Source organism: Sarcophilus harrisii, chromosome 3, assembly GCF_902635505.1.
Source record: "Sarcophilus harrisii chromosome 3, mSarHar1.11, whole genome shotgun sequence".
NCBI lineage: Eukaryota > Metazoa > Chordata > Mammalia > Dasyuromorphia > Dasyuridae > Sarcophilus > Sarcophilus harrisii.
In genome coordinates this window covers 357,867,293-357,881,843 of record NC_045428.1, presented here as the reverse complement: position 1 = coordinate 357,881,843, position 14,551 = coordinate 357,867,293, and the positions used below count along the sequence as shown (strand labels likewise).

Sequence of the window (14,551 nt, the reverse complement as noted above, 5' to 3'; positions counted from 1 at the left end):
TAAATAAACAACTTTTCTGCTTTTTACTTTGAGAGGTCTCTGAGTAGTCATTTTTGGATAGGATTTTCTATCTCTCACAACAGGCTGGGGATTTTGTGTCTTACCTAGTTAGGTCTAAAAGTCTAGATTTCTAAGATCTTTGGAAGCTTGAGGGAATTTATGAGTTGGAAGTGATTCCAGAGGCCATCCAATCTAACTCATATCTGACTATATCATTGCCAGCAATTCATATTTTACCTAAGAATTTCCTGTGATGGATGATTTGCTACTTTCCAAGGAAGCCCAATTCCACTTCTGAAATGGTTTCCTTAGCATAAGCCCAAATCTGCCTTTCTATAGCTTCTACCTAGTTTTACTCTCTAGGCTTGGGAATATAGATTTAAAACTTGGAAGGACCTTAAAAATCCAACCTCCTTGTTTAAAGATGAGATTCCTAAAAATTAGATAACTTGTCTATATACATGATAATACATGAAAGTGCTGAAATTAAAAGCCAACTGCTCTGAATCCAAATCCAGGGGCCTCTCCTATGTACCATACTATAGAACAGTTTTAATTTTTTGTTTTTCTTTTAATATGATAACTCTACTTGAAGAATTCCATTTAATCTCCCTGAGACTCAGTAGTTTCCTTCTCTGTAGAGGATGTTTACTAGAGTTCTTCTAGTTCTAAAATATGATACTCCACACTTCCAGATCTTAGTTAGCCTAATCCTAAAAGAAATTGCCATTGTGCCATGCTAACCAAATTGGAGCAAGGCAGAATATGGAGAAATATATGTAGGATGCTCCCTAGGTAACTAACAGGAAGGTGAACAGATACATTTAAAAAGAATGGCATTTAATGTAAATGACTGAACATCCTTTCTTTAAAATTGGAGGGAAGGGGCACACACACTGAACAACAACAAAAAACAGAGGCAGCAACAAGATTTAGTTTTAAGAACTCTCTACTAGTTAAGCATAGATCTGTGTGTGTGTGTGTGTGTGTGTGTGTGTGAGAGAGAGAGAGAGAGAGAGAAAGAGAGACAGAGAAAGAGAGAGAGAGAGAGACAGAGAGACACAGAGAGAGACAGACACAGAGAGAGACAGAGAGAGAGAGAGAGACAAAGAGAGACAGAGAGAGAGAGAGAGACAGAGAGACAGAGAGAAGAGCCGGAGACAGACAGAGACAGAGACAACAGGGATGTGCATTCCTGTGTTATGGTCAGAATTGGAGTGAATGTATATTTGTATGCCTATTTTGGAGTGGTTCTATATGCATGTGATTTCCTATACAAAGAAGTAGATTTGGTTTCTAAGGAAATTCTTTCTAGCAATTAAAACTATTCAAATACAGACTGCTTCTCATCAGATATCTTTAAGACAGTTTGGTGGGGATTCTTGGTCAGGTATGGGTTAGACTAAATGGCCTCTGATGTCCTTTCCCAAACAAACTCAGTTTCTGTGATTCTGGTAATTGGAGCCTGATCAAAGTTTCATAATCTTTTTTCTTTGAGATCTTAGAATGTTTAAGAAGCCTCTATTTGTGGGTCTGGATGACTGGGCAGAAAATACCAAGATAATTAAGCTCTAGAAATGTACAAGGAAAATGGAAGATTTATGGGGTTTAGGAAGGAACATGAGGCAATTAGAAAATGCATCATTTTTCACCATTCTGGTTAATGTAGAGGTCAACTCCCTTCAGGCAAGATAGCACTTTCCCCAGTTTAGGTGCATGGCTGTATGTAAGATTAAAAAAAAAAAATCTTCCAGGAACCTAATTCCACAATTTCACAGGTTTGAATAATCTGGTTGGTCAGGAGTTCTTCTTGGTGTCTAGATTAAGTTCCTCTTAATTTAGCTGTACCATGGCCCTGATACCAGTGTATTTCTCCAGGTTTTGCTTTGCTCCTCCTTGTTGCCAGTTTTGTTAGCATATTACAATAGCAATTTTTTGTAGGATTAAGCTATCCAAGAATTAGAAGTTTTGAGGATCATAAGATTGTATTTTAGAGATGGCAAGGACTTTTGAAGACATCCTCTATAGAGAAGGAAACAACTGAATCTTAGAGAGATTAAGTGGAATTCTTCAAGTAGAGCTATCATATTAAAAGAAAAAAAAAGATTAAAACTGTTCCATAGCAGGGTACAATGGAGAGAAACTTGGATCTGGATTAAGAGCACCTAGTTATCAAATTCAGCTCTTTCTGACTGACTTTTTGAACACGTGAAGATGCCTTGCACTCACCCTGAGAAAGTTTGCACTTGGAGCTCCTGGTCTTTGGCTGTGATCTTGCTGACTGGCAGCTGCTGTTCTGGGCCGATCTTTACGGCTTGGAAAGTTGGAGCCATGCTCAATCTGAAAGGGGTCATATGTGTTATCCGGAGTAGGTATTGAAGAGTAACAATGGGGACCACCCTCCCCAAATTGGCATTTGTAGGCTTTGCATGATGTGGAATATGGGAGAAGAATGAGTAGTGGCAACAGAGTCTCTGTTTATGTGTTCTGGTATGGGTTTAGCATAGTCTCAGTCTGGCCATTGCTTCTGTGCTTTGGGCAGCAGTGAATGGAGGTCATATCCCTACCTACTGCATTTTGCTCTGATTCCGGTGCTTCCAAGGTTGAGAGTAGGGTGGGAGCATGTGGCTTCCAGATCAAAGATGTTAACCCAGAAGAGCCCTAATATTTTATACCATGGGCAGCCACTAGCATATAGGAGGCATTCAGTAAATGTTCATTAATCCTGAAATTCTGGGGATATTCTTTCTCAAAAAGCATCTTAATTTTCCTATTGTATCCTTAGGGTTTATTTACCTTTGTAATGTCTTTCTCTAATGTAAACTCCACTTCCATTCCAAACTGTATCCAGGTTCTCTCTCTCTTACCTCATTCCTCAGCAGTGCTTTTGGTCCACTGGAGAACAAATCAGCATGTGGTGATAGAAGTTTATCTGAGTGAGGGATGCCAGTTCCTCAATAGGGAATTTGGATAAATGAAAGTTTAAAGAGGGCTTCTTTCATTAGAATATAAGCTCCTTGAGGGGAAAATTCTTTTTGTCTTTCTTTGTGCCCTCAGAATTTAACACAGTGCCTGGCCCACAGTCAGTGCTTAATACACTCTTATTTCTTAGTGTTGCTAAGGTAGGGCAGGAATGTGACCTAGATCTCTAAATGGTATTAGGTTGAGATTCCCTTTACTTAGAGAATCCTTTCCTCTTTTCTTTATCAAACCAGGTGCCTGTCTTCCCTTTAATCCTGGATCAAAATTCACCTCCTCCAACTATTATTCCTGATTTATTTGTTTAATCTTTGGATTCTTTTTTTGTCCTTTTGGCTCAATCACTTTCCCCAGTGCTCAGAAAAGACCTTTTGATAGAGGAATATTTTTCATCCATGTGGTACTGACTAAATGGTGTGCTGCTGGAATGGGCACTGTAACCTCTCCACTTGGTAGGGCAAGAGAGGGTGCCAACTGAGAAGAAAGGACAAGGAAACCAGGAATGAGGCTGGAGAAGTCTAGAACAAATTGTGTAGAGAATAGAGAAAAATCATATATATGGCTTTGGTCTGTAGCTCCCCGGAAACAAAGTAGCCAGAACTTTCTAAGAACTCAGAAAAGAATTTTCAGGGTCCCACCACTTAGAGAGAACAAGGTGATTCTGTATTAAGCACCTGGTGCCCAGGCTGACTGCTGTGCAAGGGGATGAATGTTGATATTTAACCTGAGCTTTAGGGTGGTAGAGCAGAGGGAAAGCAGAGCTTCACTCTGCCCAGTACAGGAGAATGGATGTGGACATGGCTAAAGGTAGGCTGTGAGAAGGATGAGTGGAGGTAGGGAATAGGCTTGAGGGAGTTAGGGAGAATTCTCCATCACTGTTGTGGGGCTTGCTACAAATTAAGGACTCTGGATGAATGCAGTGTGGGTATGATAGAAACTGCGGAATTTGAAATTGAGTTTCAGATCTTTTTTATAAGTGCTACTTTGTATAGGTTGGTTAACTATTTTGAGCTTTATTTTGCTCATTATAAAAGGAGGGATTTAGATCAAATGGTCTTTGAGATTGGTCTTAAATGACCTAATTCTAAATCCTATGATTCTGTAAATAAAAAGTAGAAAGAACCCTCTTCCTCTTCAAAGGCTCTTGGGGCATGTGCTTGGGGAGTTTCAGGGGAAACATAGTCTTTCACATTTTGTCTTAAATGGGAAGGACTAGGAATGACCAGAGCCCCTGACCATTTTGCCTAGCATCTTAACATTGTGGAAAACTGGGAAGGTTATCTCCCATTGGAAATGAACAGAGAGATACCCATGGCCATCTATTCAAAATAGGTATATTGTGTTAGAATAATAAAATTATATAGTATTTGAGGCAGAAGGGGTCTTCAGGACAATCTAGTATAGGCTCCTTTTATTTTATAAATGACAGAACTAAGACTTAGAGAGAGGAATTGCAGGATCATAAATTTCGAATTGAAGAGGTTTTAGAGGTCATCTAGTCCAAAGCTTCTTAAATTATGAGTAATGACCCCATTTGGGATAATGTAACTGAATGTGAAGATCCCCCCAAATTTGGCAACAGTAAAGGGCATCAAATATTCCACCAAGATTTAACTCTTTATTAAAAATAAATAAACACATCCATCTCACTACAATGCAAATTTGCTTTTGTCTTTAATAAATGACAAAATTATAAGTATGCCAAATAATTATTTTATTTTATATCATAGTATATTAATTATTTTAAAATAAATTTCTTTATGATTTATTATCAGTAAATGTCTGATTTATATGCCCATACCTATATGCTTGGGGTTGTGCAAAAATTTGTCAGGAGAAAAGAGTTCATGAGGTTAAAAAGTTTAAGAAGCTCCGATCCAGTACAAATCTCATTTTACAAATGAGAATACTGATACCCAAAGTATAAAAGTGATACTTTTTTTGCTAAGGTCCCATAGGTAGTTACTGCTGCAACTGGGAGTTTTTTAAGTCTCAAGATTCCAGATAGGCAGTCTAATGTGTGGTCCATCACATCATAACTTGGGACTTTGGGGCTGGTTTTGAATACCATATGAGGATTTGAGAGGTTTTTGTTGTTGTTTTTCAGTCATGTCTGATTATGACCTCATTTGGGGTTTTCTTAGCAAACTTTTTCAACTTCTTTTTATAGATGAGGAAACTGAGATAAACAGGATTAAATGATTTGCTTAGGGACACAAAACTAATAAGTGTCTCTGGCTGTGGAATTAAAACATTCGAGGAAAATTAAGGCCCATTTAAAATGTAATTTTACTCAAAGGGGCTTTGGCTGCCAGAAAAGGAGGAAGAAAGCCAAATAAGGGAGATGGAGGCATGATAATGAGTAAAAGAGGTGGAGAGGATGAGGAAGGAAAGAAGAAAGGTCTTGAAGGGAGACAAAGGTACCTGTTATATCCCATTTGGTTACAGGCGATTTTAGCCCATGCTTCTGTGAAGTTGTCAAAACAGGCTGAAGACCAGAAATCTGTCTCTCTGTCTATGACCTGCAGAGTAGATCTGTCCTTGGAGAGTCGGACTAGGAAGGAAGAGACTTGGATCAGTCTGTAGGCAGTCAGTCATTCTTCTGGAGCTTGCCCTCTCTTCCATCCTCATCCCCCAAGATACTTTAAGATTAACCTTATCCTTCTGGGAAAGAACAAAAGAAAAAGCAGCTGAGAGAAGATCAATGAAAGGCTGGATTCTGCAATCTCACCAACATAAAGAAAGCCAATCTGTTTGGTTTTAACTGGCCAGGCCTATGGCATCTCCAAAATTCCACTAATCTCCAACTGGCTCAAAGTCCATCATCTGCAGGAGACCTGTTCTAATTCATTCCCTTCTCCCTTACCTCCATGCCTTCCCTTTGAGATTAACATGTTTCCTCTGTATGTTTTGTATGTACCTACTTGTCTACTCAATTAAAAGATGAGCTTCTTGAGAGAAGGGACAATTTTCCCTTTTCTTTATATTTTTTGAATTTAGCAAAGTATCTAGCACACAGTCGGTGCTTAATAAATGCTTGTTAACTGACTGGCATTTATATAGGATTTTAAATTAAAAAATAATAATAGCTTTTTATTTTTCAAAACACATGCAAATGTAGTTTTCAACATTCATCTTGCAGAATCTTGTCCTCCACATTTTTCTCCTTCCTTTCCCCCTCTTTCTCCTCCCCTCAGCAAGTAATTCAGTATAGGTCAAACCTGTGCAATTCTTCTACACATATTTCCACATTTATCATTCTGCACAAGAAAAATCATATCAAAAGGGGAAAAATAAGAAAGAAAAAAACCAAGCCAAAAAAAAAAAACCCAACCCCAAACAAACCCGACAACAAAAAGAAAAGGTGAAAATATGATTCTGTGATCCACATTCAGTCTTCATAGTTCTCTCTTTGGATGTAGATAGCTCTTTCCATTACAAGTCTGTTAGAACTGCCTTGTATCACCTCATTGTTGAAAAGAGCCGAGTCCATCAAAGTTGATCATCATTTATTCTTGTTGCTATGTACAATGTTCTCTTGGTTCTATTCACTTCACTCAGCATCAGTTCATGTAAGACTTTACAGGCTTTTCTGAAATCATTCTGCTGATAGTTTCTTATAGAACAATAATATTCATTCATTACATTCAAATACCATAACTTATTCAGCCATTCCCTAAATGATGGGCATCCACTCAGTTTTCAATTCCTTGCCACTACCAAAAGGGTGGCTATAAACATTTTTGCACATGTGGGTCTTTTTCCCTTTTAAAAAAATCTCTTTGGGATACAGACCCAGTAAAGATATTGCTAGATCAAAGGGTATGCACTATTTGATAGCCCTTTGGGCATAGTTCCAAATTGCTCTCCAGAAATGGTTGGATCAGTTCACAACTCCACCAACATAGTGTCCCAGTTTTCCCACATCCCTTCCAACATTTATCATTATCTTTTCCAGTCATCTTAGTTAATCTAAGAAATGTGAAGTAGCACTTTGAGTTTTGACCCATACTTTACATGTTATTTTATTTGAGTCCTGGTGCTATTATTATTCCCAACTGTTTTTTATTTTATATTTATGAACTGCTTTGGTACTTCTCCCCCCCTCCCCCTCCCATCATCCTGTGAAACTGCACACATTAAGCACTTAATAAATGCTTGTTGGATTAGATTGTCCTGAACATGTAAGAACTCCTCTCACTCAGCAGAATATTTTGGGGTGGGGACTAGGTTTGTATTTAAATAAAAGGAGATTAAGTGACTCCATTTTATAGGATGGAAGATATAGAGCCAGAGGGATCCTCACAGGCCATCTAGTCCAATCTCTCATTTCACAGATGAAGCTCATGAAGGTAGATGACTTGTTCAAGATTTCACAATTAGGAAGTTTTACACAAGATTTGAATCCAGGTCCTTTAACCTGAGGACTAATTTTTTTTTTTTTTTTTTTTTTTTTTTACTGTTGTACTATGGATATCTTTCTTTTATTCCAAATAAACATGAATGATCGCATTTGTTTTTCTCCAGTTTCTCTCATGTCCCTCACTTGCATAGTCCTGTAGAAGAGCCCCATGGTATAGGGTGGATAGAACTCTAGGCCTGGGGTCAGGAAGACTTGAGTTCAAAACTTATCAGTGTGACTTTGCCTTATACATGTATTATCAATGTGAGTCTCAGTTTCCTTTTCTGTAAAATGAGGGGGTGGTGGTAGGTTGTACTAGATATCCTTTAAAATCCTCTCCATATATAAATCTATGACTTTGTTTTAGGCACTCACTTTCAGGCTTCTGCCCTAGTTCCCATAAAATGACAGTCTCCTAGTGCAAATGAGGAGCTTCCAAAGGTCAGGAAATAAGAACAATATGAAGGATTCCTATTTTAATTAAGATTTTAAGATTCAAAAAGTGCTTTCTTTCCTCATAACAACCTTGTGCACATTATCCTTATGTTACAGACTAAGAAAATAGACTCAGAGAGGCTGGACTTCATCTGGGGTTACAGAGCTAGAAACTGTGCTAAAGCCAAAATTTGAACCCGTCTCTCTTGGTTGCGATATCCTATGCCCTAAAATCACATCCATATGTCTACCCAGATGGAGGGCAGGGTCCATTGGGATCAGTCTCAACTGTCACAAAAGGATTTTCCATGCATTAAATCCACTTTTTGTCTTCTACCCCATTAGGGAAACTTTATTTTAGAGAAACATTACATTAGTGTCTTAGACTCCAAATTTTGTGTTTAGTCCTTTTTCCCAGTGGTATACAACTCTTTGTAACATTATTTGGATTTTTATAGGCAAATATACTGGAGTGGTTTGCTATTTCCTTTTCTAGTTCATTTTACAAATGAGGAAACTATGACAAATAGTAACTTGCTAGGGGTCCTATTGATAGTAAATGTCTAAGGCAAGATCTGAATTCTGGTGTTCTTTATTCCTAGATCAGATCAGTAGTTAATTCTTGTTCTGTCTACTTCTTGGGGACTCACCTCCTACCAGGGGCAAATCTTCCTCAGAGATGCTCTCAGTACAGTGCTGCTCATCCTCTCCCAAGGCACAGTCTTTATGTCTGTCACACACCTTCCATCTTGGGATAAACTTGTAGGTGTTTTCACAGTGGAAATAGTACTTGTGCAAGATTAGTATGACTGCAAATACAGGATGGGTGTCAAGGAGAATGGGTTAGTGGCTAGAAGAGGCTCTTTTCCTTCTAGATTCTCCCCCTCCTAAGCCTTGGAACAATGACCCAATATGATTATCATGATCCAATACAGTGAAGCAGTTGACTCAGAGACCCCATCGAAGCCAGTGTGTCCTGACCATGATAAAAATGTCAGAACTATAGATTATCTGGTAAAACCTTCTTTTGTGTTTGTATTATTTGTATTTTCTTGGCAGGTGAAGAAAATGAAACCCATCAAAGAGAAGTAACTTGATTTCTAGATTGTGTCCTAAAAGGTGGGAATGATAGCTTCTTGTTTATCCTTTGTTCTTGAAGACAACCATGGCATCGGGAGGTAACAGCATGACATGAAAGTGAATTGGATTTAAGTGAGGGAGGGCTGTTGCAAGGTCACTCTCTCCTCTAGAGTCATTTGGGTGCAGTGGCCAGACATAGATCAGGACGACTGGAGATGATTCTGGAGGTAGTGGAAGACGCTTGACCTTTTTAAGTTAATGTCTTTCCCACATTTCCCAGTCTGACTCAATTTTGACTGATTCATTTCCCAATAAGACTAGTAAGGAAGAAATAAAGCAGAGAATGACCTCTTTTTATCTAGCCAAAAAAGATATCCATATCTATACACACACATATATCCATATCCATATATAGTCTGTATCTATATCTATATATCACAGTCTGGGACAGAAATAATTGCTATTTACATTCACTCTGAGCCAGTCAGAATCCAAAGAATGACCAAGTAGGGCTTGGTCTAAGACTTATTGCTGGTAAAAATGGACTTTTCCTGGAGTCTTGCAATTTTAATAAAAAAAAGAAAACTTTTACATTGAAAAGTAAAGAGGAAGGACAAAATTGTCCAGGCAAGACAAGATTACACAAAAGCTAGGGTTTTGATTTCCCAAGCCTGAATCTAAATCAGAAAGTCCCATAATCCAGGAGCAAACTTCCTAGTTTGGGGTTCAATACTTTCAAATGAAATAGCTTTCAAATGAAATAGCTTTTGGTTAGATGATCTACATGTATCCCAAATTTTCCTATGGTTGATTTATCTAAAGAAAATCCAGATTAGAGATCTGATAGGGATATGATGATTGTCCTCATTCAAAATCATTGTTTGATGTCATGGAACTGAGCTAAACCCAGTTCAAAATTTAGATGCAATTGGATGCTTTCCTTTTAGCTCAATGTTACTCAAAGTTTGTTTATTAATTACTGAATATCTAACTATGTTCAGCACTGTGCTAGGCATTTTGGGGGTATGAAGAAATATAAGAAATGGTTCCTACCCCCAAGAGGCTTAATCTAATTAGAGAACAAAGAATAATAGCTATAAAAAAGTAAACACCAATAAAATGTAGGTTTGGGAATTGTGTGTGTCAAAATCAGTAAGTGCTGAAGGAATTTAGAGAAGCGATAATGATAATATCCCAAATTTACACAGTCTTTTAAGTTCACAAAATGCTTTCAAGTTATTATTATTATTTGATTCTCAATAACCCCATGAGCCCCTCAACAACTACTATAGGAACTTGTGCCACAGTAGATAGAATAGTGGGTGAGCAATCAGAGGATGCCACCAGGTGGAACTCTGGCTCAGCCCCTTATTACCTTTGTGACCGTGAGCAGGATTTGTCCTTTACAGGCCTCAGTTTCTCAATATATAAAAAGAAGGGGGTTGAATGCTCCCTAAACTTTAGATTTTCCATTTCTAAATCTATAATCCTATTACATGAGGGGCAAGAGGTTGCGCTAGGAAGCCCTGGTCTGGGAACCAGGATTTATAGGCTACCCCTACCTTACTGTGTGCCACCAGTGCCACTTCACCTGGTTACCATAAATTGGGCATGATATTGTGGAGTCATGTATGGGTTAGAATACATAGCTGCTCCAATTCCATTATATCCCTCTTAGACCATGAACTTCTTGAGAATAGAAATTGTTTGGCCTTTCTTTGTCTCTCCAGAGCCTAGCAGAATGCCTGGCATTTAATAAATCTTTATTGATTGACTAATAGTGATCTCTCTGGATTTCATTTTTCATATGAAAAATAGAATTAATATTATTTGCATTATTTGCCTTATAAATTTCAAATGAGATTAAGGTTGAGAAAAATGCTTTGAATCTAAAAACATTCTAGAAATAATGCTGCTATTATTAATATTAATAAATTATTAAAGATCAGGGAAAAGGGTTACAGCTTATTAATATTATTGTATATTGAAGGTAAGTGGAATGGGGGAGGGGAGAAGGAGGAGGAGAATTGAATGAAATATAATTGAGAAAGATGCTTGATGTTAGGTCCAAGGAAGAGAGGAGGTAGAAGGGAAATAGTGTCACAAGGAACAGCCCCATTCCTTGCCTTTGAGTGAAAGTACAGAGGAAAGTCAACCTAGCCTGAGCTCTTAGAGCTCTCCCAGTCTCCTAAGGGAAGCTGGGCTGGACAGACCTGATTGGGGGATTCAAATAACTGGCAAAGATTTGTGTAATTAATTTTTCTTGACTTAGAGATTCAGAGGGTCAAATAAGGTGACAATGGACTCCTTCACTCAGTGAAAGTTATCATTATGGCTCTTAAAGTAGGAGATTACTGCAGCTTTGATGCAAACTTGATGCAGACTTGGCACAGACTTATGCAAATTTTTATGCATAAAAATAAGTAAAAACTTGGCCAGGAACCTCAGATGCCTCCCCCACCCTTTCTCTGAAGTACCTCTTTCTTCTTGAGAAGAAAGTCTGAACTCACAGTCTGAAGGGGGATCAGAAATTATGTACTCAGTATAAAGCCTATGAAGTGCATCTGCATTGTTTAGATCCCTCCTTCCTCCCTCTCCAGGAAGACAGTGGAAATATGGGGCTTACAAGGAGTTGGGAGAGTGGGAAAAAGGGGCATAGGAAGAGAGGAGAGCTGACACTCACTCAGTAAGATCAGGCCAGTGATGGTCAAAAGGGCCATCACAGTACCAACGATTGCCATCCACAGCTTTTTGAAGGATGCCATTCGGGTTTGGAGCTTATGAACCAGTGAGACATCTGTAAAAAGAAGCCAGAATGTGAAGAATCCCATCCTGGGCAGGAGGAAGAATCTTTGAGTTAGTCTGGAACTTATGAATTTCATCCTTCCTGGGCATCCACCATCATTTCCTTAACATTAGTGCTGAGACTGAAGCATAACTTGGCAGGTTGGCAAAATCATTTGCAGCTAAGTATCTTGGATGTATCAGCTTTTCTTCCCTTATTTCATCACAGGATCATGGATTTAGAATTGGAAGAGACTTTAGAAGACCTCTAGCTCAACTTTCTTGTTTTATGGGGAGGAAACAGATTCAGAAACAGATTGTACAAGGTTACATATATTTAGCAGAACTAGGATGTGAACCCAGGTTATAGCATTGTGGCTTTAGAGCTTCAAGGAATTTTGGAAGTTATTTATTCCAGTTTCTTCATTTTATAGATGAGGAAATTGAGATCAAAGAAGGTGGAGGGTTTTGCCCATATGGTGTCTGGCAGAACTAGCATCAGAACCCAAGTCAAAGAACAGATTTTGCTTCACCATCATCATCATCACCATCAAGAATTTATTAAATATTAAGGATAAAAATGACAAACTTAGTATTTTTGCTAAGAAAGTCCCAAATGGGTTTATGAGAATTGGACACTAAAACAATTCAACAACAAGGATAAAAAAAAAGTCAAAACCAGTTTCTTCTCTCAAGTAGCTCACATTGTAATGGGGGAGATAGCACATAAACAGTGTAAAATGGAAGATAATCTCAGAAAGGATTAGTAGTAGTGGGGAACAAGAAAGGCCTCTTTTAGCTGAGTAAATGTGAGTTGAATCGAAGGAAACCAGGAGGAAAATCATTCTAGCACGAGGCACAGCCAGTATCAAGACACAGGGTCAGAAGATAGAGGACATCATTCAAAGACCGGTCTCTGGATAGTAGAATTCTGGAGGTTGGCTTGTTTAAAATTGATCTTACTTCCTTCCAAATTAACTTGTGATTGTGACCACTGGAAGGTTTCATCTGTTTAGGTTGAAAGACCTGTATAAAACTCAGGTCTAAATCCCATCCTCTCATTTAGCTTTGTTGAGTGTCCCTTTCTGCCTCAGATTGGTCTAGCCCCACTGGCCAGAATAAAGGGCCCATAACACTGTCAAGAGATGTAGATATCACCCCATCACCTTCTGGTATGAAATATGATATAAGAGGAAAAGCCAGAAGCATAGGAAGTATTTCATTTCCTGTACCACTTCTGAGAAGATGCCTCTACATCAGAACATGGTGTACCCAAGAATTGGTGGGCAATGCCTTTGTGAGCTTAAGCAGCCTGGACCCATGCATTCCTGTAGGGTCAGAGTGGAAATTCTTTCCTAGCACTTCTTCCCTATTTGAAGCTGATGACCCATTCAGAGGATAAAATGTTATGTTATTTATAAAAATAAAGTGAGCACCTCCCCACTAGTGCCACTAGTGATATGAATTTTTTTTTGGTCAACCCAGAATCCTCTCCCTCTTTGCCTGGTCTGAGATGTTTTAAATAAGGCTCTCCTTGTTCTTCACTAAAAGCCAAGATGTTCTAGGGGTACCTCATAGGTTTTTTTTCTCAAGTTTTGTGGCTTAGCATATCACACCTAGTTGGTTTAGCCTAAGCTCATCCTGCTTGTTGACATCATTCTCTGAATTCATCAAACCCACAGCCAAGTCAGTCTAACATTTTGCTGCTCTTAATGACTTGTATGTTTGGCTTCACTAGAAAGCTCTAAAACTCCCAGAGAGCAGCACAGAGCTTAGCCCAGCGAGAAGAGGTGCTCACTCATAGACATATGAATTGGTTGCTAGATTGAGGTGGACTGAAAAAAGACAAGCTTGATCTTACCAAATTTGTTCAGGAGTGTCTCAATCCTTGGATCCTGTAAAGCAAAGGAAAATAATAAGAAAGCCATGCAGAAGGAGTGAGCTAATAAGAGCAATGGAAGGCTTTGCTCCTGATGATCCATCCTCTATTGTTCTCTCTATCTATCTTCCTCCTCTCTCCCTCTTGCTTCTTGTGTCTCTTTTCTATTTCCACCACTAATTTTCTCTTTCTTTCTCTGTCTCTCCTCTTTGTTTGTTTCTCTTTTCTCTCTCTGTCTGTCCATCTGTCTCTCTCTTCTTCTCTTTCTGTTTCTCTCTGTCTTTCTCCCTCCTTGTCTTTGCCCTTATTTTTCTGTCTCTTTCTGTGACTGTTTCTTTCTCTCCGTTTTCTGCTTTCCTTATTTCTATCCTTATCCCTATCATTATCTCTCTCTTGTTTTTTTTGGGGGGGTTTCTCTTCCTTTGCTTCATGGCTACCTCAATCAATCCCTCTTTCTTCTCCTTTTTTTTCCCTTCCTCCTGCCTCTTTCTTACTTTCATTGTTCTCTATGATTCTCTTTGTTGTTGTTCAATCTTTTCAGTTGTGGTTAACTCATTGTGACCCCATTTGAGGTTTTCTTCGCAAAAAACTAGAGTGATTCAACATTTCTTTGAGGAACTGAGGCAAACAGGATTAAGTGACTTGCCCAGGATCATATGGCTGTGTCTGGGGTTAAATTAGAAGTCAGGAAGAGGAGTCTTCCTAACTCCAGGCTTGGAGCTACCTAGTAGTTCAATGTGTCATCTACCTGCACTAGGAAGATAGACTGAGGTTCAAATCTTGTCTCAGAAATTTAGCAGCAGTGTTACCTTGGCCAGTTACATTTTTAAATTTCTAAGAACCTCTCCTTCCTCATTCATAAATTGAAGGTGGTAATAGCATTGACTTTACTAGATTGTCATTAGAATGTAACGTATGTGAGGTGCTCCTTCAACCTGAAAGTGTGTCATAGATAACAGCTCTTCATTATTACCCTTAGGGCCAAGCTGAAC

At 38.6% G+C, this 14,551-nt stretch overlaps 1 protein-coding gene across 8 annotated transcripts in view; it reads right to left on the bottom strand.

Annotated features, from left to right (window-relative positions):
• Positions 1-14,551, bottom strand: part of TMPRSS4 (transmembrane serine protease 4) — a 44,745-nt gene that overhangs the window by 11,636 nt on the left and 18,558 nt on the right. For 4 of the 8 annotated variants that reach the window (XM_031960065.1, XM_031960064.1, XM_031960063.1 and 1 more), the window contains exons 2-6: positions 13,542-13,575; positions 11,580-11,693; positions 8,467-8,625; positions 5,404-5,533; positions 2,230-2,340 (exon numbers count right to left, since the gene is read on the bottom strand). In XM_031960065.1, coding sequence (XP_031815925.1) covers positions 2,230-2,340; positions 5,404-5,533; positions 8,467-8,625; positions 11,580-11,661 — 482 coding nt within the window. In that variant the 5' untranslated portion in view covers positions 11,662-11,693; positions 13,542-13,575. The remainder of the gene's footprint in view (positions 1-2,229; positions 2,341-5,403; positions 5,534-8,466; positions 8,626-11,579; positions 11,694-13,541; positions 13,576-14,551) is intronic. The other 4 variants (XM_031960070.1, XM_031960068.1, XM_031960069.1 and 1 more) reach the window with 2 other exon arrangements.